The sequence below is a fragment of the Epinephelus fuscoguttatus genome, linkage group LG5, assembly GCF_011397635.1.
Source record: "Epinephelus fuscoguttatus linkage group LG5, E.fuscoguttatus.final_Chr_v1".
Classification (NCBI taxonomy): Eukaryota; Metazoa; Chordata; class Actinopteri; order Perciformes; family Serranidae; genus Epinephelus; species Epinephelus fuscoguttatus.
The window spans coordinates 26,209,755-26,229,408 of record NC_064756.1 but is presented as its reverse complement, the minus strand read 5'-3'; the positions used below and the strand labels follow the sequence as shown (position 1 = coordinate 26,229,408).

The 19,654-nt window shown below is 41.5% G+C and overlaps 2 protein-coding genes across 2 annotated transcripts; both read left to right on the top strand.

Annotated features, from left to right (window-relative positions):
* The first annotated feature begins 2,400 nt into the window (after nucleotides 1-2,400).
* LOC125888987 (extracellular calcium-sensing receptor-like) lies at nucleotides 2,401-6,775 on the top strand. The gene is made up of 8 exons (XM_049576648.1): nucleotides 2,401-2,549; nucleotides 3,112-3,406; nucleotides 3,521-3,810; nucleotides 4,049-4,344; nucleotides 4,731-4,936; nucleotides 5,059-5,280; nucleotides 5,664-5,787; nucleotides 5,871-6,775. The coding sequence occupies exons 1-8, from the start codon at nucleotides 2,491-2,493 to the stop codon at nucleotides 6,773-6,775; spliced, it is 2,397 nt and encodes a 798-aa protein (XP_049432605.1). The 5' UTR covers nucleotides 2,401-2,490.
* Nucleotides 6,776-12,081: 5,306 nt separating this feature from the next.
* LOC125888986 (extracellular calcium-sensing receptor-like) lies at nucleotides 12,082-19,259 on the top strand. The gene is made up of 8 exons (XM_049576647.1): nucleotides 12,082-12,182; nucleotides 12,713-13,007; nucleotides 13,099-13,388; nucleotides 13,597-13,892; nucleotides 14,241-14,446; nucleotides 14,584-14,805; nucleotides 18,151-18,274; nucleotides 18,355-19,259. Exons 1-8 carry the CDS (start codon nucleotides 12,124-12,126, stop codon nucleotides 19,257-19,259), a joined length of 2,397 nt encoding a protein of 798 aa, XP_049432604.1. The 5' UTR covers nucleotides 12,082-12,123.
* Nucleotides 19,260-19,654: the final 395 nt, after the last annotated feature.

Genomic DNA, 19,654 nt, shown 5'->3' with positions numbered 1-19,654 from the left:
AGGGTGAAGCAGCCATGAGAGTCCGTACCTCCAAGTCTGAGTACAGGTTCTCTGCTGGTAAATGGTGGTTTGCCTTGTTGGGATTTACTGAATTCAGAAATAATTTGTTCATTTGTACAGGTTTAAACCAGACATCTGAAGACATCTCCTGTAAGGGAATCGGAATGGCAGATGTTGGGAATGGCAGATGTTGCCTCTTTTGTTGATTCAACAAAGAAAGGTCATTTGAATTCAACTTCCAAGGGTCCCTAAAGTCATACCTCAGTGTGACATCCTGCCTATGGTCCCATCTTAAAACGTGATTGGCACTACTATAACAAGTGACACCCTGGAATGTCACCAAGCCAACTTAGATAAAAGCTTCTGCACTCCATTGGGTCTTCTCCTTTGAACTCTACAGAGCAGGGTTGTGGTTGTTAGTTGCACTTGCTACACCATTGCCCCACCCTGTGTCAACTTACACAGCAGAAGCTACAAACAAAGCTCTCTGATCTAGTTGCAGCCTGCTCAAGCAGCTAGACTGAAGACCTGTTTTTAATCAGTGGTACCTGTCTTAACGTTAAAAGAGCAGTTGTGTTCTGTCTTAAAAGGACATCCCCGATTGTCAGGGCCAACAACTCTGAGCTGAGCTTCCTGCTGCTCTTCTTCCTGACTTTATGTTTCTTATGTCCGTTAACTTTCATTGGACCACCCTCTGAGTGGTCCTGCAAACTGCGCCACACAGCACTTGGGAACACCTTCATGGCACCTCTGTCCTCTGTATGTCTTGTGTTCTCTGAAAAACAATAGCAGTGTTAATGGCCTTCAAAGCTACACTCCCAGGCAGTAATGCAATGAAATGGTTTGGTCCTCCACAGCAAAGAATGACTGTGGTATTTTTCACATTCAGTCATGTTTTCATATGTATTTTTTGATCGGGGTGTAACAATTCGTCGAGATGGATCGATATATTGATTCAGTGATCAGCAATCCAATATTATCAATGCAAAACAAAAATATTTATCCATTTTATCATCTTTAGGTTCGGTCTATATTTTGAAGTATTGCATCACTGTCAAACAGCAGGAGGTAGTCGACAAGTAACCGAGAGGAAGACAAAAAGGATAATGTTATTTACTCTGGAATATATCAGTAGTGTGGAAATATTTTCGATTTCTGAGAAAAAAGGGGTCAAAACACAAAGCACATAAACAATAATGTAACAACAAAAAACACAATGCACCTGCCTGGATGGGCATCCTACTCTGCTAACTTCTCACTAAAGCAACATTAGGTGCTCTGTTTCAACAATGTTTGACTGAAAAGACATGCATGCATGCTGAAATTCAAATGTGCTGTCCTGTCAGGAGATGCAGTGACTTAAAACAACAGTGAGCAAGAAATATAATAACATTACATGTAAACTGTTAAGCTATGAGTATAGGAAAAAAGTTCGCTATCCACTAACCTGATATATGCAATGTAAACATTCTGAAGCTAATAATGTGTGACTAGCAAAAAGCAAATATTTTGTCTATGAACCTTGACAGTTACTGAGCTGAATTTTGTACTTTTGTTAGGTAAACTATGTTGTTAGTCCATGTTTTATGGCTGTTGGGAGAAGTTTGCCTTTAGGGCTTTGAGCCAGATTGTTCTGAAGTTTTAGGAAAAATATCATGGTTTGAGTTAAAATGAAAACATTCTTCCAGAAAGGACTGTCTGGTTAATCCTGAAAGTTAAGTTATCTCATGTGCTGTTTTATGTGTGTTAGTGGAGTAAGTTTAAAGTAAACTTTACTGTGCTTATTATTTATGTCTTGTTTTATCCTGTATGGCTAAAAGAATTCTTTCATGTGCTGACAATAAAAATTAAAATAAATTAAATTAATAAAGACAAATATGATACCAAACATGTGGTGCTGAGTTCTTTCTTAAAATGTTAATACCATTACTGCCATTTCTATAATATTTCTGTACCTGCTTTATTTAAGACAGCATTAAACCACACAAACAACTGATGAAAGGTGTGCATTTGTTAGGCTTACCTGGAATGAGCTTAAACACAGTAAAAGAAAAAAAAAACTGTCGAACAACCTTAGAAAGACATCTGGTGTTCAAAATGATAACTTTGCAAGAGGAGTAAGAGCATCCTCTGTCTGCTGTATAGTAAGCTGACGTACAGTAGAAGGAGGGAAGCTTTTGTCTGAAAATCTATATAAACCAGTGTCAACAAACAGTATGATCACATGCAGACAGTTGAGGGATGGAGATCTCAGCTCTCTTTATTGGCCTGATGCTGTCTCTTCATTTGGGTGATCTTAATTCAACTCTTGCTTTAAATTCTGGGGATGTTCTCAAACAAAGCGCTTGGTGTACAGAAGATAAGACTATTGCTGGGTTCAACACTGAGGCTTCATCTGTGAAGTGTAAGCTTCAGGGTACCACTCGTCTACCTGCCTTCTCAGTGGATGGTGACTATGTTATTGGGGGTGTTTTCTCCATACACTCCTACATGCATACAGTGAAGCACAACTACACCACCATGCCTGAGCCACTAAGGTGCACAGGGAGGTGAGTAAGAGTGAGAAGCGGAGGATAAGAGTATGTTTGCATGTGTGGGGATGAAAATGGTTTGATCTGCTTGATGAGCTGACAATTGTGCCACAAAGCAAAGAACGTATATACTTTCACAATCTGTGACAAGTCAGTATTTTCAGTATGAACTTTAGGTATTATATTGACAAAAATAGTAAAATATAGTATAGACTATATTACAAAAAAAGTTTTTTGGTGTTTATTGTCTGAAAGTTTAAGTGTGTTTAAGATCTGATACAAATATTAACAAGATAATGATTAAAATACATAAATAAGATTACAGATTGCCTTGACTATTGTTAATCCATTCTTCACAATTCATGTGAATTTTTGACTGATATCTATTCTTGTGTTTTAATCTTTGGTGTTCAGGCAACCTGTTGATGTAGGTCTGTATTTGTTTCAAAGCAGCACGTGCAGAAATCAGTTAATGCTCATAATTATGACTTGCAGTTTTCCTTTATAATGTTTTTTGTTTTGAATTGTGAAGTGTCCTTTTCCTACATAAGTTCAAACAATGACAGGAGTGTTTGTGCAGCATTGGCTTCCGTGAACTGCGCTTTGCACGTGCAATGATTTTCGCCATCGAACAGATTAACAACAGCACAGAGCTGCTTCCTGGCATCAAGCTCGGTTATCAGATCTATGACTCATGTGGCTCAGTACCTGTGGCTGTGCATGTGGCATTTCAACTTTCAAGCAGCCTGGACCCAGTGTTTTACACCAGTGACAATTGCTCACAGTCTGGTATGGTGATGGCTGTCGTTGGTGAGTCTGGGTCCACACCATCCATCAGCATCTCACGCATCATTGGGTCCTTTAACATTCCTCAAGTAAATATTTAGAGTTTCTGACAATTGTGTGTTAAATATATAGTACTGATTTTATGTTTTGTTTGGGTTTTTTTGTCTGTCCTGTTGAATAATTAGAATGTTGTTTTCTGTTAGGTGAGCCACTTTGCCACTTGTGCATGTCTGTCAGATAAGCAGCAGTACCCGACTTTCTTCAGAACAATCCCTAGTGACCAGTTTCAGGCTGACGCTCTGGCCAAGCTGGTAAAACACTTTGGCTGGACATGGATAGGTGCTGTCAGGTCAGATTCAGACTATGGCAATAATGGCATGGCGTCTTTCCTGGCCGCAGCACACAGAGAGGGAATCTGTGTGGAATACTCCGAATCTTTCTTCCGGACCAACCCACGCAGCAGGATCCAGAGAGTGGCTGATGTTATCCGCAGGTTTCTACATCACTGACTGTGCTTTTGTCCACTGAGCTGACACTGATCTTCTTCACACAAAACTGCATAAAATGTTTTGTTAAGTATATGATGGAGGGTTGTATCTTTCTCTCAGTTTCAAATTGACCATTTATCGTTTATTCCTGTCATTACACTCATGTCTGTTTGTGTAATCTACCTTTTTATATTTTGAAAAATGGTATTTGTATATTCATGCTGAAATAGAATGTCTTTCCAGGTCGACAGCTATGGTTGTTGTGGCATTTACAGCCTCTGGAGACATGAGGATCCTGCTGGAGGAGCTGTCACTCAAGCCTTCTCCACCTCGCCAGTGGATCGGCAGTGAGGCCTGGGTAACCAACCCTGACATGATGAGGTTCAGCTTCTGTGCTGGAGCCATCGGATTTGCCATTGAGCAATCTGTCATCCCAGGTCTGAGAGACTTCCTGCTGGATCTCTCTCCCTCTGAAGTGGCTGCCTCTCCAGTGCTTACTGAGTTCTGGGAGGATGCATTCAACTGCAGACTGGAGAAAAGTAAGAAAATTGTTTACAGAGTTTCCAGGCCACCAAGCTAAATAAAGATACAAAACTTGAACTTAACTGTACTCAGAATGATTCATCATCATTCATTTACTTTAAATGCATTAAAACAGGTGAACATTGATAGATGTTACTTATTGTCTAATGGCTGAGGATTGTAAGCCCAAGATGGAATACATGAAGGTGAAAAAAAAGGGGTTGACGCAACTAAAACTTGAGCAATTAAGAAAAAATAATAACAATAAAAACTGTGACATGTGCAAAACAATTCCTTGACATGTAATGTAAAATAAGCATGTTTCATGCGATTGTGATACATAAATTTAGATAAAAGGCATGTAATTTTCAAAGACAATAAAAATCTGTCTGTGTTCTTTCAGATGCAACCACAGAAAAAAGTGTATGTGCTGGAAATGAAGACATACAGACGATCCAAAGCCCATATACTGACACATCTCAGCTCCGAATCACTAACATGGTGTACAAGGCTATTTATGCAATAGCTCATGCCATTCATAATGCAGTGTGTCAGGAAACTAATTCTACAACTCAGTGTGACAAATTCACCAAGACAGAGCCCAAAGAGGTCAGTTGAAACAAATATGTGAACACCCCAATGCCGCCCAATGTATATATATATATATATATATATATATATATATTGACACTGTCTTCATTTCTGTCCTTCACTTTACTTCATCCTCACAGGTTTTAACACGGCTGAAGAAAGTAAATTTTTCCCAAAATGGTTATGATGTATCATTTGATGCCAACGGGGATCCTGTGGCCAAATACGAGCTGGTTAACTGGCAAAAAACTGAGAGCGGCAGTATTGAGTTGGTGACAGTAGGACACTATGATGCATCACTGCCAGCGGGCCAGGAGTTCAGTATCAACAGGAAGCTCACCTGGGTTGAGGGCGACACACAAGTGAGGAGCTCAAAAGTAATAATTTGACATTTTCAGATTTGGTGATCTGAAAGGATACGAAATGTGATTTCCCTGTTAGTCCTGCCCATTTTGGCCGGGGAGAGATCCCTACCAAAGTCACAGAATTTTTAGCATAAAATTCACTGTTTTTTTTTTTCCAAGTAAGTGTTCTCAATAAGGCGATTTGTTCTAAAAAGACTGTAACCTTGAAAGATAACCACAGCCAATAGGAATTGGAAAATGAATAATGATCAAATACACTTTCAGTGCACACATTGGCATGTGTACTTTTTTAGATGGACTTAAAAACTTTAAACCTATCCTTTAATCTTTACAGCTTTGTTGCACGCCTGATCATTTGTGAGTTTGTATCTACTTGTTAGGTGCCTGTGTCAGTGTGCACTGACAGCTGTCCTCCAGGATCTCGTAAAGTACTGCAGAGAGGAAAACCCATCTGCTGTTATGATTGTGTACCATGTCCTGAAGGAGAGATAAGCAAGGCTACAGGTATCTTTTAATGCACTACTGTGCAATATCAAAGATATAGTATGATGTTGCTTATAAGCTCTTTTTCATTTATTGTTTTTCAGATTCCCCTGATTGTTTCCCTTGCCCCAAGGAGTTCTGGCCTAATGCAGAGAGAGACACTTGTCTCCCCAAGCCTGTAGAGTTTCTTTCTTTCAGCGAGGTCCTAGGAATCATCCTGGCTGTGTTCTCAGTTGGTAGCGCCTGTCTGACCATTATAACAGCAGCTATATTCTATCGTCATAGGGCATCCCCGATTGTCAGGGCCAACAACTCTGAGCTGAGCTTCCTGCTGCTCTTTTCCTTGACTCTGTGTTTCTTATGTCCATTAACCTTCATTGGACCACCCTCTGAGTGGTCCTGCATGCTGCGCCACACAGCATTTGGGATCACCTTTGTCCTCTGTATGTCTTGTGTTCTCGGAAAAACAATTGTAGTGTTAATGGCCTTCAAAGCTACACTCCCAGGCAGTAATGTGATGAAATGGTTTGGTCCTCCACAGCAAAGAATGACTGTGGTATTCTTCACATTCATTCAAGTTTTAATATGTACTATATGGTTGGTTCTTAGTCCCCCTTTTCCAATGAAAAACCTCACCACATATAAGAAGAGAATCATTCTGGAGTGTGCATTAGGCTCAGCTTTTGGTTTCTGGGCTGTGCTTGGATACATAGGCCTACTGGCTATCTTTTGCTTTGTGTTAGCTGTCCTAGCCCGGAAACTACCTGACAATTTTAATGAAGCCAAACTTATCACCTTCAGCATGTTGATATTCTGTGCAGTCTGGATCACCTTTATCCCAGCATATGTCAGCTCTCCTGGGAAGTTTACTGTGGCTGTGGAGATATTTGCTATTCTGGCCTCCAGTTTTGGACTACTACTATGCATATTTGCTCCAAAGTGTTTCATCATATTGTTTAAGCCAGAGAAGAACACCAAGAAACATATAATGAACAAAAATCAGTCGTAAGACACCCAAAACAGCAAAGATGGCAACATACAGTACAAAGTTGAGATGTGCAAATCCAACACAGTCTTCATTTTGTTGATTCAAATATTTACACTTGGGGGTTATATTACATTCAAAATTTTAATTTTTTTAAAATGATCATTAAATATGTTAATGTATTATTTTAGGTCTTTAGCACATGGGGCAAGGTGGAGCATAGCCTCCACATTGATAGGCATTAGGATCGGGTGCATTGTGAGCCAGGCAGCAGGCAGGACCTAGTCGTGTTGACCCCTGGCATCGCAGATTGGCTCAAGGGACTTGGAATGTTGTCTCTCTGGAACCAGAGCTGGAGCAGGAGATGGAGTGGTACCAGCTAAATGGTGTTGGGCTTGATTCTACACATAGTACTTGTTCTGGAACCAACCTCCTAGAGAGAGGCTGGACTCTCACCTGTTTTAGAGTTGTCCTGGGAGAGAGGTGATATTTAGGTGTACGGATACTCACGAACCCCCAGCTGAGCGCTTTAATGCGATTGCAAGTCTGACAGGAGGTCTCTGAATGTTGTTTGAGCCTATTCACCGAACGGCATTTTGGAGTACCTGGCCCTCTTTGAGTCTCTAAAGGGTGTCGTGGAAGGGGTGCTGTCCTGGGACTCTATATTTCTCCTGGGGGACTTCAACACTCACATTGTCATTGATGGGAAAACCTGGAGGGGGGTGACTGGGAGGAACGGCCTGCTTGATCTGAACCCGAATGGTGTTATGTTATTGGACTTCTGTGCTTGTCATATATTGGACATAATTAAGACCATCTTTGATCACTGGGACGCTCACATGTGTACCTGGTACCAGAACACCTAATGTCAAAGATTGATGATCAACTTTGTGGCTGTATCATCAGATCTGCAGCCCTATGTCTCTGACACAAACACTGAAGAGAGTCAACGTATCACCACCTGGTGGTGAGTTGGATCAAATGGCGGGAGAGCCTGTCGAACAGACTGGGTAAAACCAATCGCATAATGAGGGTGAACTGGAAAGTTTGGCTGAGGCCTGGAGGCAGCTGTGAAAAGCTATGGTCAGCAGGTCATTGGTACCTGTCCTGGCAGCAACTTGAGAACCCAGGGTGGACACCTGTGGTGAAGGAGGCCATCAGGCTGAAGAAGGAGGCCTTTGAGGCTTTATTGGCCCAGTGGTCTCCTGAGACAGTTGACGGGTACCGGATGGCCAGAAGGACTGCAGCTGTGGTGGTTGTGGAAGCAAATATCCGGGAGTGGGAGGAGATGGGGGAGGACTTTTGGTTGACCTCAAGAAAGCTCTGGGTATTTCTGCTGGGGGACTTCAGCACTCACATGGCCAATAATAGAGAAACCTGGATGGGGGTGATTGGGAGGAACAGCCTGTCTGATCTGAACCTTAGTTGTGGTTTGTTATTGAACTTATCTGCCAGTCATGGATTGGCCGTAATGAAAACCATGTTCGAGCATAGGGTGGGTCATACTGTAAGTGTACTTGGTAGCAGAACACCCTCGGCTAAAGACTGATGATTGGCCTTGTGGGTGCAACATCAGATCTGCTTGTTTTGAAGAAACAGGTAAAGAGAGGAGCAGAACCAAAAAATGATCACAACTTGGTGGTGAGCTGAATCAGATCAGGCTTGTTCATGAAACAAAGAAAGGTCATTTGCATTCAACTTCCAAGGGTCCATCAAGTCATACCTTAATGTGACATCCTGCCCATGGACCTAGCTTAAAACGTGATTGGGCACCACTGGGATATGTGACACTCTGAAATGTCATTATGCCAACTCTCCTTTGATCTCCATAGAGGAGGGTTGTGGGTGTTGGCTGGACCTGCTACACCCTTCCCCCACCCTGTCTCGACTTAGCTCCCAGCAAGAGCTACAAACAAAGCTCTCTGATCTAAACACAGCCTGCTGAAGTAGCCAGACTGAAGACACAAAACCCGAAGAGACTGAAGCCCCTTTTACACTGCCAGATTTTCCGTGAATGTTGGGCTGTTTTGCCGGCAAGCTGCGAGCGTTTAGACACACAGAGCCAGATTGGCGAGTTGATCCGAGGTGCCCAATTTTGCACCTCGTAGGGTAGTCATATTGGCAGAACCCTTAGTTTAAACAGACCGAGGCGGCCTTCCGCAATGGGAGGGGCTGTTGAAGACTTGTGGGAGGAGCTGTTGATGAAGTTGCACGTGCGACCCACTGGCGGTGGATAAACAGGAAACAGCTGATAGCAGGAATTAGCGAGCAGCTAGTAGGGAGAGGGACAGACAAACCTGACGGACACTGTAAAGATGAGCAACTGGGGAGACAAGGAATTGCGCCCCCTCCTTGCCCTCACAAACGAAGGGGCCGTTAACCGTCAGATGACGGGGATGGTGAAGAACGGGCCGACTTACGAGAGAATCGCCAAAGGACTGACTAGCCGTGGCTTCCCTCCCACGTCACTGTTTACGCCACACGCTGAGCTACACATTTTGCTACTTGCTCACGCCCCCCATTGCCCCGAAAAAGGCACATTCTGTATCAACAAAAGTAGGAAGGCGGCATTTTGCTGCACTCCCCGATTTTGTTTTTATATTGCCAATGCTGAAAAAAGACTGATTGGTCTTTCCTGCAAATTTGCACAATTCCTATCAAAAAGGGCTTGAGAAAGACAACAAAATTTATTTAGTACTGAACTTCTAACTCTGTAAGGTGAATGAGCGACTTGTTTCCTTGGATCAGCACCACCGAAACACGGCACAGTGGAGACTGCAATGAACCCCCGTCTTCTAAGCCAGGTTTATCCATAACGGACAGCCCCTGGCTAACAAAAGCAGCATGTCACAGCACCAGTCCTCCCCAAATCCATTGACTGGTAAAGTAACAACTGGACATAGCATGATTACAAGAGTACAAGTGAAGCAAGACTGTTAAACTCTGTCAACTGTGACTGATTTAATGCTGTTTCTGAACTCAAAGTTCCCGCTTCTTCTCCTCTGTCCCGACTGACCACATGTGGTGAGCCTCCCCCACACACTGTCATTTTTTTGTTTGCCAATTTCTGTTTTGTTTCACATACAGACCTCCTTGTCTAATTATTTGTCACTTACATGCACACGCACGCACGCACACGCACGCACACACACACACACACACACACACACACACACACTCCACAAGCTCCTTACAACTGCTGACCTGTTGTGAAGTCTTGTCCCAACAGCCTCTCTGAGCTGAGAGAAAGCAACTACCCCAAGCAAAGGAGTTTAAGAATCTCAGAGTCTTGTTCTCAAGTATTTATATATTTTTTCATGGGCTGCAAAAAATTAAAAGAATAAAGTTAACTAATAAAGTCAAACCATAAGAAAGAGTGTTATTGAGTTCTTTCATTTTTATAAAATTATTCTTGTTTTAAAAAATATTTCCATGTCTGCATTATTCAAAACACAATTAAAGCATAAAAACAACCCATATAAGGTATGCTTTTGTTAGGCTGTAACACAGGCTAAAACAAAGCAAAAAAGGTCTGAGGATATGTCAAAATTAGGAAGGTATCTGGGGCCAGATTCATAAAACTCTGTGTAGATTCATCACTAAAACTGTGGATACACACAAAGGCATAAATGTGCATAGATATTCTTTTTGTCAGAATTATAAAGCCATGTGTACGTCTGACTCTGTAGGCTATTTAAATCTTGATCACTGTGGTCTTGGGTGCACAGACATAAGCCTCCTCTTCACACCCACAGATTGCCATAAATGGATGCAGAAATGCCCTTAAGCATCCATTTGCATATCAATACTTGGGCCTCTCCACCATTTTTTTTTAGACCTGTCAATTAGAAATACGGTAAGGAAAGTGCAGTTTCTCCCATTGTGTCGCATCAGCGAGGTTCTCCAACAGTGCCAGTGCAACTATAATCATTGCTGTGGCAATTTGTGGCATGTCTACCACTAATTCATCGTGTTTCTGCAAACCACTGTCCTGGTAAAATCTCAATCCTCATGATTATTACATGTCAGACGGAGGACCACTTCATATAGTGCTCATGTTCAAACAGGGTTTACAAAGTGCCTCACAGGATATTTTTAATACACCTTTGACTGAATTTTTCAGAGCACTGTGTAACCTGCAAAATGTATAAAACAATCAGTGAAAATGGCAACAAACTAAAAACAATATTATCTGTCTCTCAACTATTTTTTAATATCCTTCTTATCATCACAACTGCAGCCATCTCAACCAAAACTGTATCTATGCCTGGTCTACGCATCGTTTTTCTGTGTATGCATCGTTTATGCATCTGGCACCTGATGTTTACAATGATAACTTTACAAGAGGACAAGAGATACATGGACACTTACAGTAGTAAAGATTATTATACATGCAGCCAAAAGAAATGACCTAGAAAGCGTGAATCAAAGACCACTGGTTAAGAGCATCCTCTCTACCCTACAATCCCTACAGTAAACTGGGTCCATGTCGTTGGTCCAACAGCCCACTGGTCCAACATCCCATTAGTCCGATGTCCCATTGTTCCGATATGTGATTATACTAGGCTATACTGTTTTTGTGTACCATAGAGGATCAGCAAATGCAACAAAAGTAGGCTACAGGTCGAGATACATGTGTCTTAGAGAGAAGAGAGTGAAACACCATTACCTCCTGTTATTAACTCCGGGGTCGGGGTTGTGTGGGGAGCTCTCGCGGTGCTGATCGGCTCCCGGCGGGTGTATTTCTGATGGTGTGCTGCGACCGGCTCTGGGTCAGCTGGGAAAGGTTTGAGGCGGAGCAGGCTCACAGCTTATGTGTTTGCCACTTTCTTTTTCATTTTAACCCACACCATGATCTTTCCTGACCCTTACCAAGTGGTTTTTGTGCCTAAACCTAACCAGACCTTAACCGTAGGGCATCATGATGATTTCGGAACAACGGGACTTCGGAACAATGGGTTTAATATGGTCAGAACAATGGGATGTCGGACCAATGGGCTGTCGGACCAATTAGCAGTTCCCCAGTAAGCTGATGGTAGGAGGAGTGAAGCTCTGTCTGAAAATCTATATAAACCCATGAAAACACATTCACAGCATGATCACATGCAGATAGTTGAAGGATGGAGATCTCAGCTCTCTTTATTGGCCTGATGCTGTCTCTGGGTTTTCTGGAGCTGATCTCAGCTTTTGCTTTGAATGGTTCTGGGGATGGCATGAAACATTGGGCTGGGTTTCCAGAGGATACGAGTGGTGCTGGGGTTGTAACTGATGCTTCGTCTGTAAAATGTACACTTCAGGGTACCACTCGTGTACCTGCATTCTCAGCGGATGGTGACTATATTATTGGTGGGGTTTTTGCATTACATCATTACATGCACACATTAAAGCATAACTACACCACCATGCCTAAGCCACTAAGGTGCACAGGGAGGTGAGTAGAAGGGAGAAGTGGGGGATAAGAGGATGTTAAACTGTGTAGAGATAGAAAGGTTTGATTTGTATGATGAGCTTACGATCATGTTGCAAAAATTTTGGTGATACAGAAAACCTGAGAAAAATCTATTATTTCACAATCAGTGCCAATTTAATATTTGGCTATATAAATTGCAGGTATTATACTCACAAAAACAGTAGAGTGTGAAAATATGCATTCTGTGTTTTTAAACTGAAAATATAGGTGTGTCTCACAACTGTTTTCTAAATATTTAACTGAATAAAAACAAATTACGAATTTTGATTTACTTGACTATTGATAATTTGTGCATTACGGCCCATGTGAATTTTGGACTGATATCTAATCCTCTGTTTTGAACTCGGTGTTCAGGCAATTCATTGATGTGTATTTGGTCCACAGATGCAGTGCAGCCACTGTATCTATTTCCAGTGCATAATTTCAAATTGCAGTTATTCTTAAGTGTGCATTTCTAGGACAATTTCTTTAACAAAAGTGTCTGTGTGCAGCATGGTCCTCCATGAACTGCGCTCCTCACGTGCAATGGTGTTTGCCATCGAGGAGATTAACAACAGCACAGAGCTGCTGCCTGGCATCAAGCTCGGTTATCAGATCTATGACTCGTGTGCCTCAGTGCCTGTGGCTGTGCATGTGGCATTCCAGCTTTCAAGTGGTCTGGACCCAGTGTTTTACACAGGCAACAGCTGCTCACAGTCTGGTATGGTGATGGCTGTCATTGGTGATTCAGGGTCTACGCCATCCATCGGCATGTCGCGCATTGTTGGGTCTTTCAACATTCCTCAAGTAATTGTTTTTAATTTCTGGCAAATAATTAATATACAGGAATGGTTTTTTTGTCTGCTCTGTTAAAACAAACACTGTTGTTGTCATTTAGGTGAGCCACTTTGCCACTTGTGCATGTCTGTCAGATAAGCAGCAGTACCCGACTTTCTTCAGAACAATCCCGAGTGACCAGTTTCAGGCTGACGCTCTGGCCAAGCTGGTGAAACACTTTGGCTGGACTTGGATAGGTGCTGTCAGGTCAGATTCAGACTATGGCAATAATGGCATGGCATCTTTCCTGGACGCAGCACACAAAGAGGGAATCTGTGTGGAATACTCAGAATCTTTCTATTGGACCCACCCACGCAGCAGGATCCAGAGAGTGGCTGATGTTATCCGCAGGTTTCTACATCACTGACTGTGCTTATGTTACCTTTGTTGACACTAATCTTCTCCACACAAAACTATATAAAATGTTCTGTGAAATATAAGACAGATTTTTTTATTATCTTGGCATGTTTCTGTTTTTCATCATGATTGTTTCTCTGATATTTATTACTGATATTTTCTAAACAAATAGTCGGTGAGATCAAATATTATCTCTCTCCAGGTCGACAGCTATGGTTGTTGTGGCATTTACATCCCCTGCAGACATGATGATCTTACTGGAGGAGCTGTCACTCAAGCCTTTTCCACCTCGCCAGTGGATAGGCAGTGAGTCTTGGGTAACCGACCCAGACATGCTGAGGTTCAGCTTCTGTGCTGGAGCCATTGGATTTGCCATTGAGCAATCTGTCATCCCAGGTCTGAGAGACTTCCTGCTGGATCTCTCTCCCTCTAAAGTGGCTGCCTCTCCAGTGCTTACTGAGTTCTGGGAGGATGCATTCAACTGCAGACTGGGAAAAAGTGAGGAAGCTGTGCTGATTTTAAGCATTGGTAAAACAGTTGGATTGTGCAGTGTTTTAATGTGAGCTGGAAAACGTAAGGACTAAAAAATAGGATTGACAAACTAGAACAGCAAATATTAGAAAATAGATTAAGTCATATCTGTAAACATTGCTTCGAAATGTGTGAGCATGTTTGCAGCACAATATACAGTATATATGTGGTTTTCTACAAGGCGCATTTAGCAGTTTAAAAATAATGACGATAAAAAAAAAAAAAAAAAGGATAATAAACACAGATTAATGAATAATAATGTTATATCACTGCCAGGGCTAATAGACAGGTGTCGCTGTCTCTGTGTGTTTTTAGGTGCAGCCACAGACAAGAGTGTATGTGATGGAAATGAAGACATACAGATGATCCAGACCCCGTACACTGACACATCCCAGCTGCGAATCACTAACATGGTGTACAAGGCTGTTTATGCAATAGCTCATGCCATTCATAATGCAGTGTGTCAGGAAACTAATTCTACAACTCAGTGTGACAAATTCACCAAGACAGAGCCCAAAGAGGTCAGTTGAAATGAATAGCTATGTGAACACCCCGATGCCCATATTTTGCTACAACATATATTTTTATTAAATAATATTTTATTTTACATTGTCTTCATTTCTGTCCCTCATTGTTTAACATTACTTCATTCTCACAGGTTCTTACGCAGCTGAGGAAAGTAAATTTTTCCCAAAATGGTTATGATGTATCATTTGATGCCAACGGGGATCCTGTGGCCAAATACGAGCTGGTTAACTGGCAAAAAAGTGAGAGTGGCAGCATTGAGTCGGTGACAGTAGGACACTATGATGCATCACTGCCAGCGGGCCAGGAGTTCAGTATCAACAGGAAGCTCACCTGGGTGGAAGGTGGCACACAAGTAAGGAGCCCAAAAGCAATCATTTAACATATTCATATTTGATGAACTGAAAGGAAATGATATGTATTTTTGGTCCCCACCACTCCTGTCCATACTCGCTCTGTAAAGAGATCTGTTCCAAACTTACAGTATATTTAGTATGAAAGTTTCCCTTTTTACTTTCACTTGCTGAGCTACTGCAGAGGGTTAATAACAAATAAAGGAATCCATAGATGGCACGATGGCATCAGCTATACTCAGGTTGTTTGTTTAGTTATTGTTTATGAAGATCAGTCATACATCTCATTTGACAAAAAAAAACAGGATGCATCTGAAGGTTGTGGCTGGTAGACAGATGATCTCAAACCTGGACTTTATAACCTTTTTTATTTTACCTACACATAAAAGACATGGTTCATAGCAAGTTGAAAATGAAAATTATCGTAGCTTTTTCCACCACAAGGACTATCAAGCAGACATCAGGTTTACACATGATACAAAACAAAACAAAAATCAAATAAACCGCAATATGAGTGTAGGCCGGGCGGCACGGTGGTGTGGTGGTTAGCACTCTCGCCTCACAGCAAGAGGGTTGCCGGTTCGATCCCAGGCGTGGGAGCCCTTCTGTGTGGAGTTTGCATGTTCTCCCCATGTCAGCGTGGGTTCTCTCCGGGCACTCCGGCTTCCTCCCACGGTCCACGGTGGGGACTAGGTTAATTGGTGACTCTAAATTGTCCATAGGTGTGAATGTGAGCGTGAATGGTTGTTTGTCTCTATGTGTCAGCCCTGTGATAGTCTGGCGACCTGTCCAGGGTGTACCCCGCCTCTTGCCCGATGTAGCTGGGATAGGCTCCAGCCCCCCCGCGACCCTCAAGAGGAGAAGAAGATTCATTCATTCATCTTAGAAGATGAATGAATGAATGAATGAGTGTAGGCCACTGTAAGAACAGTCTACACTGGTTGGTACTAAAATAGAACAATTACAAATTAAATCATAACAAGAGCATTCACAAATAATATTTAGCCTCTGAATTTTGAAATAACAATAACAAATATAGCCGCAAGTGACAATTGCAGGGTTTAAGCCAGTGCTGACCTTTGAAACTTGAAAGCTAGTAGGATCAAGACCTTTTACAGTGTAGGACACCTGCCTTAAAGATAAACAACAGGTTTAATGACAAACAGATGCTCTTTGGTTTATGTCAAAATCTGTACTGGGCCACGCTCTTCTCTGTAAACACTTTCGCTGCCTATTGATCAACTACAGAAACATTTTGGGGACATGATTTAGTGGCTTAGGTAAAATGATGTGTGAACAAACCTTAAATTTTACAAAAGGAACAGGTGCCCCCTATTGGTCAATTTAGATGAAACTTTCAGAATATGTTCCTGGTCCCTGATAAGATATTTCTTGCAAGGTTTGTGATTACTGACCCAAAGGTTGTGCAGTAAGGTCCATTTATGTGCTGCGAAGTTCATTTAAGCAATATCACACTCGAGCTCGTGATGTTGTACTGTGATATTGTCACGGCTGCGATTCGGTCGTAGGCACGAGGCCTATACAACAGTTCAACAGTTAAATAAGCAAGGCTGATTAAGAAATGTTGAAAAATGAGGACAAAATAGATCATTTAAGCATTTTATTTGTCTTCCGCCAACAAAAATAGTTCCCTCAGGACTCCGCTGTCACCGTTGCTATGTAACGCAAACATGGTGCGCCAGGCACTTACTTTTTATACACATTTATCTGCACGTTTCCATTAATTGTGCAGCCGGTGAAATAAGTCTGTGGTGACTGCATGGTGGACTGTCGCTTCACAGGCACAGCCGACTCTGCCTTCTGATCTGACAGTATGTTGCTTTTCTCCAAGTCATTGAGCTCCACTGATGAAACACTGACAAACCTGGATGTGTGCTCAGATGGATTCAGCTTCTCCTCTCCCTCATCTTCCTCTGATGACCATTCATAGCTCAATTCAAAACTTATTTTAGGAAATAAATCCATATTTTTGGCTGTTTGACAGTGGATGAATTAATTAGCCTACAACGCAACTGCTGAGCTAACTGACACTAACCGTCAGTTTTGATTTGATTGTTGATTGCAATCAGCTGTGAGGCGGAGTGATACATACACAGTGAAATAACCGTGATGTTGTACTCCAATATCATCACGGTTTTACTGTCTCTCGACCAATCAGATTGCAGGGCCGGAACTAACTGTTGTATAATGGTCAACAGCTTCAAAACGCATTTTGATATCATTAACAGTAAAGGGTTGTTGACAAAAATTCTCATTGAATTCTCCTCAGGAAGGGATGGCAGAAACATGTTTTTCAAATAATTCAAAATGGCATAATTTTTTCCAGGAGGACCTTAATGGTTCTTGAGGCCTTTTTGTAGAGCACATTGAGCTGCACTTGTGTGTCAAGATTCAAATCAGTCCGTGTTACAGTGTGGTGTTCAAATGTTGACCCTAAATTATAGCGCCCCCATCTGGCTGATTATTGTCATATTTCTTGAGCAGCATTTGCACACAGCTTTCAATGACTGGTGCAAATGCCATGTCTCTATGAAAAAAAAAATAAATAAATAAAAAATATTAATGCACCTGTAATGGCTACTTCCAAACATGGCCTACAGAGTTAAATCACTCAGTAGGTAGTGATATGCAGAACAACCAATCGCTGACTTCACCTAGCTCACTAGAAAACATCACAGACTTGGGTGGGCAGGAAGAAAACAAAACAGCCATCCAAATAAGTTATAAACTAATAATAAGAATAATTCCGTGCAGTAGTGTAAAGCCAACAACCCAAATACACACACACACACACACACACACACACACTGGTGAAGGTGGTTTGGCTGCAAATTTGCTGTATACCTAATGACTCAGTTTGAATATATAGTGATATGGTAACTTTAATGTTTGGTAGTTGTAGACTGTCCTCCAAAAATCTTATTTTTGTTAAACATAAATTAAAAAAGAAAAAAAAAATCAAAGCTAATTATGGGAAAGCTAAGCTTCCCCTACCCTCTTAATGGCATCAACTATTAAGGAATCTAAATGAAAGTCGGTGACTCTGAATGAAAACTGCTTGATTTGTCTAACTCCGACTCCTGAAGCCTCATTGTAGCTTCGGCTGCATTTCAGAACTCATGTTTACACAAAACAGGTACTGTGGATTTCGTCCCTGAAAACTGACAATACACATACACATAATGCACATACTGAATATTATTTACATATTCATATATGTAAAAATTGTTTTACGACAGACTTGCAAAATGTGAGCCTATCCTTTAATCTTTACAGCTTTGTAGCACACCTGAATATGTGTGAGTCTGTTTGTATCTATGTGTCAGGTGCCTGTGTCAGTGTGCACTGACAGCTGTCCTCCAGGAACTCGTAAAGTGCTGCTGAAAGGAAAACCCATCTGCTGTTATGATTGTAAACCGTGTCCCGCAGGAGAGATTAGCAATGTAACAGGTATGTTTTTTGTATTTATTTGTTTTTGGAATGCATATCTACAACATGAAATATATGATTGTTAAAAGCCCTTTTTTCAGATTCCCCTGACTGTTTCCCTTGCCCCAAGGAGTTCTGGCCTAATGCAAGGAGAGACATTTGTCTCCCCAAGCCTGTAGAGTTTCTTTCCTTCAACGAGATCCTCGGAAACATCCTGGCTGCATTTTCAGTTGGTGGTGCCTGTCTTACCATTATAACAGCAGCTATATTCTATCGTCATAGGACATCCCCGATTGTCAGGGCCAACAACTCTGAGCTGAGCTTCCTGCTGCTCTTTTCCCTGACTCTATGTTTCTTATGTCCATTAACCTTCATTGGACCACCCTCTGAGTGGTCCTGCATGCTGCGCCACACAGCATTTGGGATCACCTTTGTCCTCTGTATGTCTTGTGTTCTCGGAAAAACAATTGTAGTGTTAATGGCCTTCAAAGCTACACTCCCAGGCAGTAATGTGATGAAATGGTTTGGTCCTCCACAGCAAAGAATGACTGTGGTATTCTTCACATTTATTCAAGTTTTAATATGTTCTATATGGTTGGTTCTTAGTCCCCCTTTTCCAATGAAAAACCTCACCACATACAAGAAGAGAGTCATCCTGCAGTGTGCATTAGGCTCAGCTATAGGGTTCTGGGCTGTGCTTGGATACATAGGCCTACTGGCTGTCTTTTGCTTTGTGTTAGCTGTCCTAGCCCGGAAACTACCTGATAATTTTAATGAAGCCAAACTTATCACCTTCAGCATGTTGATATTCTGTGCAGTCTGGATCACCTTTATCCCAGCATATGTCAGCTCTCCTGGGAAATTTACTGTGGCTGTGGAGATATTCGCCATTCTGGCCTCCAGTTTTGGACTAATATTGTGTATATTTGCTCCAAAGTGTTTCATCATATTGTTTAAGCCAGAGAAGAACACCAAGAAACATTTAATGAACAAAAATCAATTATAAGTCACTCAAGGTTTGGAAACAGTTAAGATGGAAACAGCATAAAGCCTATTATCTACAAATTCAACAGTCTTCATCTTGGTGATTTTAATTTAGATTTTATTTAAATTCAATATTTTTATTTTATGATGTTATTTGTGCTCTGTTATTGTGTTGTTTTCATGTGCTGACAATATAAATGAAATTAAACTGAATGAAATGAAATTGAACTTAAAAAAGTAATATTTTCAAACGTGTGGAGTTCTTTCTCAGAATTTTAATACCATTTATTGCCATTTCCATACAATTCTGCTTTACTTAAGACAGCATTGAACCGTACAAACAACTCATTACATGTTTGCAATTGTTAGTATTCACTCTAATATCAGCTAAAACCAATGAAAAAGTGTAGGACAACT